A 10,000-nucleotide genomic window follows, 5' to 3' on the forward strand; every position below is an offset into this window, starting at 1 on the left:
TGGACATTGTATGTTTTTACAATACAAGCCTATGCAAGTTTGTTTGAAAGTCAGTCTCGTTGAGTTCAATGGGGCTTACTTCCCAGTGAGTTTGTTTTAGGATTGCTGCCTTAAGTAATACATGATGAAGTTGCATGTTTGTACACTAATTCATGCGAAGAATAAAATGGGAATTGCCAGTTTTATTACATCATACCTGATATATAGCTGTGTTACTCACCCTTTAGCTTAGAAGTTTATTTGTATGTTCTGTGTGTGTAATTTCTATTGCTGGGATGGGAAATAGGAATAACAGTAAATAAAAACATGTTATAAATAACTATATATATATACCCACAGACCTACTGTTTTAGTTTAGAAATTTAATTTTAGGCTGTCATTTTATACCGTATTTTGCTGCCAGTGTTACAGGATACTACCTTTTCCCCTTGGAAAAGAGGCTCAGTAGAAGGTAGTGAAGAATGGCAGGATGCATTTTGTCAATCTAATCTAGATCAGATTGCAGTGTAGAATTTGTCATTCCTTCGAGCGCCTAACCGCACTGGCTTTCATCTAGAGATAGTTATTAGCAGCAAAATGTTGCGTGTGACTACTAACACAAATGATAACTGCATGCAGCAGTCCTAGATGGCAGATGGTTGAGGTTTGCCTGCATGCATTCCCATCTACATTGTAAGACAGATGGCAAGACACACTGTCATCTACACTGTGCATTGCTGGTGGAGATCACAATGGCTAAATTGCATCTGGATCTCATTCCCCATCATTTGAGTGCTGTGTGTATAGATGCTGACCCAGCACCCTAGCTGCTTGATGTAGGCATCTTACTAGGACCAGTTTGCATGTTCGGATCCTGGTCTGGAAAGGTCATCCATTTACCTGCATGTCTGGAGTTACCTAACCAAATCAGGTAGCTCTGCTTGAGTATATAGGTAAAAACTTTGCCATTTAAAAATGACGATTCTCTTGATTTTAAATTAAATACAGTTGTTTTCTCCTTGAATACCACCATCAAAAGTACTTTAAGCATTTCAGTTACAAGGGCCTAATTATTTTAGGGACACCAACCAAACAGTGTATTCAGTTATTCCCATTCTTATGTCTGTCTTTGAAATGTATCATACTTTACATTTAAATAAGGGGGACAGAATGAAACTTGTTTGTATTGTTTTTCTTATTGCACACAGAGCAATGGCCTTATAGTTGCCATTTTGATTTATTATACAGTCAAAGATATTTAAGACTTTTACTGTACTAGTCTAGATTTTCAAGTATATTGTGCCTGCTATTAATTATGAATCGAGCCAAAGAGAGCACTTATGATATTATTTCCCCCAAAATCTAAGTTCTGGTCAAGATTAAAAATGCAGAATGATGGGTATGTCTTAGTTTTTAAAGTGAACCCAGGAAAAAGTGTATTATAACATACAGGGTTATTGGAGGGGAGGTTCCACATATGCTCACAGTCCTTTAGATTCTGTGAGTGTGTTTAATTATGGGTGGAGGGATCTGAAATGATTAATTATTGGCAAAATGATTTTTTATCTAGAAGTTGCAATTGAGAGGTGATCTATAGAGGTATGCTATTTATTTTAAATTTATAAAACACACAAATGATGTGCAACACATTTTCTGCACATTTGAAGGTTTGAACATGCCTACGGGCACATATTGCATCACAAACTAATTTTTAAGTTTCAAAAGCAGTTTGTTATGCAGTACAACAGACTGCTGTTTGAGAGAACCTCAGGGCGCATGGCTCTAATTTCCAGGTCCTTTGGATCACATTTTGAATTTTTATCCTATACTTGCTCATTCCAGGTTGTTTTTTTTTTAAAAGTTGCATTTTCACATTATATCTGCTGGAGATAGGGATGTAAACCTTAACACTTCAAACATGTTGTGGAAGTCAACATTTATTTATAAACTCTTTAAGTACACTCATGTGGCATCATATTAAGCTTCATCCTGTCTTATCATTTCTAGGCTACTGTTTGCAAGCCATTTATGACAATGGACAGAACTGACTTGGGTTTTCCATTTTAGGAGGTTTGTAGGTTACAAGCTTTAAGGAACAGAAAGTATTAACCTATTTTAAAATAATGAAGTACATATCAGATAGTACCTCACAGCTGCTAGATCATTCCTACTTAGCCAGACTCTCATTCTTGTCAACTGATTTTTAAGGGCTGTTAACAGTGAATACAAAAACTCCAAGGCTTTTTTCCGTCTAGGAAGTTGATCATATGCAATAAAGCCTTCTGTCTCTCAAAAATGAGGCCCCCTAGTGGTGATTCAGAACTTTCACTTGCTATAGTCATTCATGTTTCTGAAGTTCAAAACAGCACCTGGCCCTCACAGGGTTCAGAGACCAGGAAAGCAATAAAGCAGTGTTGGAATCACACAAGGAAGAAAATATTTCACACTGTTCCATTCTATGCTAACATAACTCATTTTTTTAAAAAAACACCAAAACAAACAAGTCTAGAATTTTGTGCAACCCTATCATAAAAGTAGGGAGGTCTAATTGAGCTGTGTCTTTTTATCCTGCTATTTGTACAAATAAAAGACCACATCTTGATGCAAAATAAACACAAAAGCACTGTTGTGACTATAACAGGGAGTCATATACTAATTTATATAATAAGTGGTTGTGCACGCTTTATTCAAGATTATGGCTGCAAGAAATGGCATGAATTGCTGGGTGTGTTTAATGCTGGATTATAGCAATTTGAAACATGTCAAACACATGGCTAATGCCTCATGCTTCACTCATTCTTGCGTAAACCTGCATAGCCACCATCCATTATGCCCTTGGTAACAACACAATTCTGCAAGTAAATATTGTTACACTAAGTAACCTTTCAATTCAAGTTGTTTAGGAAGAGAAAATGCAATCTTGTGCAGTCAGTTTCAGTGTCACTTTAATGTTTCAAAAGGGAAGTGGTGTAGAGAATAAGTATCTGTACAGTGACTTGCTGATTTAAAGAAACCTAGAGAAAACTTAAGATTAGTGGCAAGGGAGAGCATGTAGCAGGAAGGAAAAGTGTATTCTTCTAATTATATAGTGTGAGGATTCCACTTGAATTGCCTGATTGTTTGTTAAATGCTCAGGTGGTAGCCTGTACTTCTCCGTTAACAGGAAGTACCTTTTGTGTGAAATATAGTTGAGGTATCTGAAGGCGGCTGTCTTAATTGTCATGCAATTTGGGATCCATGCACAAATTAACTTCAGGACGATGCACTGAACTTGGATAGTGTGTGAAAAGGCATGCTTTATCATAGTATTGGGGGGGGATTTTTAAATCAATTTGGAGTGAAAGTCATAAAATTGGAACAAGTACTTGAGTTTAGTCTGTTTATGAATTTGAGCTTAAGAAGAGCTTGCAGGATACCAACAGCCTTAAATATATATATTTTCAGGATGCAATATTTTAAGGGATTGACAGAGTCATGCTAACCACACAACAAGATTTTACCCGCAAAGTCCCTCTTCTGCTTGGAGCCCCCCGCTGGCAAAATTACAAAGTAATGGTGTGCATCTCTAACCAGTACAACCTCCAATTTAAGAGACTGCTTATTTTAACCTATTTTATTATGGTTATGTGAGCTGTATGTCATGTCAGAATGCTAGGCATGTGTGGCTTACTTTGGAAAATATTTTCACTTTTTTTCCTCCTCCTTTACCATCACCAGCTTCCAAATTAATATTATGCTCTCTCCTTGTCCCTTTTCTGTGCACATTAAGGGTAGCTCAGACCTTGTATTCCGTTGCAGAAGTACCATTTATTGGTCATGTTTTGCTCAACTTGATTGCACAGGCTCACAGATCAACATAAGCTTAAAACTCCAAACTACACGTTAGGACTTTCCAAGGATACCAAAATCCACGAGACATTATACACCTTTTGGTTAGCATGAGCTGGAGGATGTTTAACCCTTTTCTTTCTTACTGTCCTCAAAGAATCTCAGATATGCAAAGATAATCATTTTGATTTTGAAGCTAGAGATTTCCAAAAATGTATGAACTATTTTGATTGGCTGGCTAAGCTACAGGCTCACAGGGTTTATCTTTTTAATGCATGTAATTGACTACAGCACAAATATAGTCAAATATTTACTTTGTTGGTTTTTAAAAAATCTGTCTGAAGACATTCCTCCACCTCAAATAATTTAGGAGACACTGTGGAAAAGATGAGATGTATGCTTTAAATGCATTTTAGTAACAAATGACACAATCATATACTCCTCTACATAAAGTAAGTCCCATTGGGTTCGGGGGGGACATACTCCTGTGTAAGTGGATGTAGGATTGCAGTCTAAATATATTGTTTTTAACATGTCTGTGGAATTGCAGGAGATATTATTTAGAATGCTCATATACCTAGTAAATGCTATCAGACCCCTTTTTCTGAATATTTTAAACTCTGTGCATGCAAAATTTATGCCTAATTTGAATACTTATTAGCTTCTTATTCTCAGGAAAAAAAGAATATTAGCTTAGTTTTCTTCTTGGAAAATTCATCTTCACGTATATCACATTTTTCATTTCTATTCTTATTCTTAGTTAATGTTCTGTAGACTGTTTAACAAGGGCTATTTGTTCTTAAACACATCTGGTTCTACAGTGGTTAACTGTGATTGTAACAGCTGCCCTTTATTTTACGTGAACTGTAATCATGTTTGTTGTGTTTGTGTCCTTCCTTCTTGACCAGAACTAGACTTTTGCTGTGTAAAGTTTTTTTTTAAAAAAATGTTTATTCTATTTACCCTTTAAACCTTTCTTTATGAAAACTTATATTGCTGTTTAGCTGACGTTCTTAAGAGTGGCTTCAGCTGTAGTGGTCTGCTTGGTGTTTTTCTCTGATAGGAAGAAATTCTTGTGCACAGGCTGAACTGAGTTGAACAATATGTTGGGTAAAGTAGCATCTGTGTTCTTTAACCAAGGTTGCTTAAAAAGATTATTTGCCTACCAGGAGAGGTGCCTTTTAAGATCTCATTTCAGAAAGTCTGCTCTTTTCTTTTCCTCGAAATCTTTCTGTGTAATGTATGCATTATTACAGGAAAATGAACCGAAGAGCACCTTCAGCACAGTGTAGAATGTTAGTAGCTTTGAGAACAAAAATTGATGTTTCCATTTTACAGATGCAAAATGCACTTGAGATTCTAGTTTGTAAGGTTATGTTGATTCTTTATTTACTGCATGGATTTCAACTGATCTTGGCAGGACATCTCATTGCTATCCTGAAAGTACAGTATATTTATGCAGTGAAAATGATAAAACATTTATTACTGTAGAGAAGGTAATATGCATAATTTATGCTGTTTTTAGCACAATCATTAGTGATATTCTTGATAGATTTTATTTCCAGCTTTCATATCTAATACATGCTTGGAAAATTAATTTTATATCTTTCATTTATTTGCCTATGTTAAAATTGAGTTTTAAGTCATCTTCAAGTGAACAGTTTGATTGCTGCTCATGCATAAGCTTAATTACTTCCCAGGAAGGACAGTATTAAATGTTTTAAATGTCAGAAAAATAAATGAATATCAGCCGTTTGATTAAAAAAATAGGCAATATCTGACGTGTTTGCAGCAGGAGCTTTTTCTTAAAATGCCTCCAAGGCAAAATTTTATTTAGTCACAAAAAAGGAGAAGCCCATTATACTATTTATCATTGGTTGATACCATATGATTTGTAACACCCTTACAAAATTTTAATTTTGTATGATTAGCTGTGCATCATTAAACAACAGCCTTGCATAAGAAATGCTGTAAAATTCTGACAGAATCAAGATAGTGAATATTTTAAATAAGGCTGTATACTCATCCATGGTTGTCAAAGCTAGATAATAAGAAATACAGCGCAGTGTGTGAAATTGTGCCTTCATTTAAACTGGTTTGATAGGTTACTTTAAAATGTAGCTGTTCGTGAATGTTATTTGACCAGTCTGCAAGTATATAAGGTGTTGTTTTCCCTGTTAAATTTAACTACCCAAAGTGTTTCTTATAGGAAATGTAATTTCAGCAATTAGTGTGTCTACGAAAGCAAGGTTTGCATTGCATTGCATTGCATTGCATTGCATTGCATTGTATTGCATTGCTTGCTTCTTAAATGACTCTGCAAGGATTTTCCCCTCTCTCCCCTTCTTCTAAAGATGCTGTCTCTGTAATTGGCAGAGAGGGACATCTTGATAATGGAAGTGTGAAGGTGTAACGTGTGTGTTAATTGATACTTCTTAATCACTTTTAGGTATTAAGTCATGATGCAGGAATCTGCGACAGAGACAATAAGCAACAGTTCAATGAATCAAAATGGAATGAGCACTCTAAGCAGCCAATTAGATGCTGGCAGCAGAGATGGAAGATCAAGTGGTGACACGAGCACTGAAGTAAGCACAGTAGAACTGCTGCATCTGCAACAACAGCAGGTAAGTTTTTTTGTTTTGTTTTTGCTTTGTGTTTGTTTTCTTACAAATTAGATTTCCTTTAGTGACCTTTACTCTGATGTGGATTTTGTGCACTTTTATGATATTGCAGAAAGTGGAGAGTTTTCAGAGCATTATTTGTTGTTTGTTTGTTTTTTATCTCTCTTGCATGTTCACCTTCAAATATCGGATCTGTGTTTCTTATTCATAAAGATCTGCCTGCACTGGGATATATTGTACAGCTTCTGTTAAGGGTGTGTGGTGTATTTATAAAAGTTGCCCCTATATCTTTTCCAGCAAAATGGTTTTTTTCTTCCCTAAAAAAAAAAGCACCTCCAGTTTCCCTGAGTGATACAGGGAAGGAAAATGTGATACTTAGCTTTCCACCAGAGGGCCACATTACTTGATACTTTGCATCCTACTAGAATGAAATTGTTCCAAAACTCAGTTAAGGTGAAAAGACCACAGTGACTTTTTGCAACATTCATGTTTGCTGGTGCTGTGATAATTGTAAATAAAATAAAATGGATGAATTTTTCAAATAGAAATATTGGTGGTGTGACTGAATGACCTGTTCACAGAGACTGAAAGAAAAAAGTACAATATAGGGGACCACATTTCCATTTGATACTTTAAACTAAATAACAGGTACTCTTCAGTATTTCATCTATTTTCATTATTTATCAATTGGGAATCCAACTACCTTTGCAGTCAACTTTAGTAGAAAAAAGTAGAGAATAATTCTTTTTTGTTTTGTTTTAATGATGCTGCTTCTGCTTCTACTACTACTACTAATTTTTTTAAATGGCATTAGGGCACTTTCCCCCCTCAATTATGGGACCAAATCCTACTGGGTGCGGAGTGTCTTGTCTGAACTGCTGAGATGCTTGTGTTTCCTATTGTTCCCATTAGCTAAAGCAATTAGTTGTTCATGGCGCAGTACTGAGTACTTAATTTGTAAATAGGTATATTTTTATTATCAGCATCTGGATTTAATCAGAAGAGAAAAAAGCCTTGCTGAAACTAAAGCTGTTAAAAATAGTTTTATTGAATTTTGCAAAATAAAACTGTAGTTGCATTGCTTTAATTTGGGCCTGTTGCCGCAAATGAGTGTGGTAGTTATTTGTTTTCTGGTTTTTAAGTTGTGCTTAATACTAAATAGCTTATGTGATTATTATTTGTTATAGATATAACAATTAAAATAGTTTCAATTTGAAACCTGAAAAGTATCTGGGGATTTTTCAGTTCTGCATTGTTTCACATTCTAGTATAGACTCTTCAACAGCTGGCTCCCTCACTGTATTGTTTAACCATAAGGGGGGAAAGATACTTAATCTTCATTCTTATAGATCCTTCTTAAATGCTTAACATTCGTGCTATTCTACTGTAAAACAATTTTTTCTGCCAACCTTCCCTATTGTTGCATCATTTAAACATGCACCTAGTTGTTTAATATTCATTTAGTATGTTAAAAAAGTTACCACCACAGTATATTACAGCAGAAAACACAGAATGAGAATAATATGCTACTTACTCATTTCTCAAAGCAGGAGCCCTAGTCATTTCTAGCCAATTTGTCCACAGAGTCACAGCTTCCAGTAGATAGCATTTGCAAAGACCACAGAGAATAACAATTGGAGATGAAAATATCCAGTTGAGTACTAATATCCGACAGGTTCTGAGGGGGACAGGCTTAGGGGCAATATTTCCCCCCTTCAAAACTGTGATTAGATCTTAAATAAGCAGACAGGCAAAGTAAAGCCCTGTGTCCACTTAATAGGACTCAGGAGGCATTTTATGGTAGGTTTAAATGCAGACTGAATCTGGAATATAAATCATCCCCCAAAACATGGTGTTATGGAACATAAGCACTAGTAAACATGAAATCTGTATCCTTCATGTGATTTTGAATGTGTTTTGGACTACAACTTACTCTTTTCACGTTTTCCAAAAAGCGAAGAGAAGAATAACGTGAGCAGTTTCATTGGTGCCACTTGAGGTATTGTCTAATTTGGAGAGAGAGAGAGAGAAAAATAGGTCAGAAATTGACATTTGAATCAACAAGAAATATACAAACTTATTTGTTTTTGTTTCTTTCTGTGCTTATGCAAAGTAAAGTGATCTTACATGTTGTATTGTAATTCTCCTTTCTGTTGAACTTTTTACTATGAGATTGAAATACTTCACTGTTCTACTTGTGTGCAAGGGGCAGGTAAACTGCAGACCTTTTTAAATGCATGTTTTCTTCCACCACTTCAGTATAGTTAAGTGATCAGTTAAGGTTTGTGAATCGCATGCATGAAGTTCAGTTTAAAGTGCTTCATAAGCAGAGCCAGTCATTTGGAAACTGAGACATTATAATCAGTAAAATGATCAGAAACTGTTAAAGAAGCTAATATTGTAGGATTCCCCCCCCCTCCATTTATTTATTCTAATGGAGTATTTGTGCGTTTGGTGTGAATTTATAACATCACTAGGAGGCTTATCTAAAAGTTTGGCTAAAATTTTGCAGTGGTAATTTCTCAGTGATGTATTAAGAAGCAATGACAGCATCCTATTTTTATTTTTTATTTTTTTGTAATATATAGCAATGATAAATAGTTTGAGTTCAGTCACAAGATATCAGGAGATCTTTAACTGAGGTATGACTAGAGTATAAGTAACTTTTTTTATCCCAGTGTAGATATTTGTCACCTTCCAGCTGAGCTATTTTCTTTCAGTTTTAATTATCCATCAGTACAATCAGTACAATAAGTCAGACAATAGAAAGCAATGTTTATAGTTTTTAAGCACTTTATGTCTAATCTGTTAAATCTAATTTCTGATCTATTAAGCAGTGTGTATAATGCCTATAAATAAAATATTTTTGATTAAATACATGGACAAATGGGACTGCATTAGATGTAGAATCTTATTTTGAGATTAGATTTGCAGAATTAAATTTGTGTCAGTAAGGTCAAAACAGTTGCAAAAAACTTGATTGCTTCACAGGGTAGATTTGAGCTTGCATTTGGAGTATTCATTAACTCTACTCCCCTAATACCATCTTTTTACAATTTTCTGCTACTATTGTGTGTTAGGTAATTGTGCTTAAAGGCAAATCATACTATTTATCTACTATCAGTGTTTAAACTGTAAACCAAACAAACAGCAAAATTTATAGAAAACAGGAATATATAAAAATTGACCACAATATACAAATAATATAAATACAGCCAGAGAATTTAAATAACACAATGTATGTATATATTGCAAACAATTGTTTAAAATGTTTCATAGCAATCATTTCAAGTGTGTAAGAGTGCATACAATCTAGGATAAATAACATAATAACAAAAAATTAAATTGATGCTACTGATTATTTAAATTGCTTAGAAGCCCACAGGTATTAACAAAATATAGTAAGAGGATTTCAGTAGAAATTATCATAGAAAATGGAAATGCCCTCTAAAAGTCTGCAATCCTATAGATACTTATATGATAGTAGCCTCCATTGGGTTTGGTGGGACTTAGTTCCAAATAGACATACGTGGGCTTGTATTTTTAGTTTTTCAAAATAGCTTCTAATT

At 34.8% G+C, this 10,000-nt stretch overlaps 1 protein-coding gene across 5 annotated transcripts in view; it reads left to right on the top strand.

Annotated features, from left to right (window-relative positions):
* Positions 1-10,000, top strand: part of FOXP2 (forkhead box P2) — a 318,364-nt gene that overhangs the window by 126,908 nt on the left and 181,456 nt on the right. For 4 of the 5 annotated variants that reach the window (XM_081023624.1, XM_081023625.1, XM_081023626.1 and 1 more), the window contains one exon: positions 6,257-6,434. In XM_081023624.1, the coding sequence (XP_080879750.1) occupies positions 6,267-6,434 (168 nt within the window). In that variant the 5' untranslated portion in view covers positions 6,257-6,266. Of the gene's footprint in view, positions 1-6,256; positions 6,435-10,000 lie in introns of those variants that run through there. The other variant, XM_081023627.1, reaches the window with a different exon arrangement.

The sequence above is a fragment of the Podarcis pityusensis genome (assembly GCF_964106645.2).
Source record: "Podarcis pityusensis genome assembly, chromosome: 10".
In the NCBI taxonomy this organism is placed as follows: domain Eukaryota; kingdom Metazoa; phylum Chordata; class Lepidosauria; order Squamata; family Lacertidae; genus Podarcis; species Podarcis pityusensis.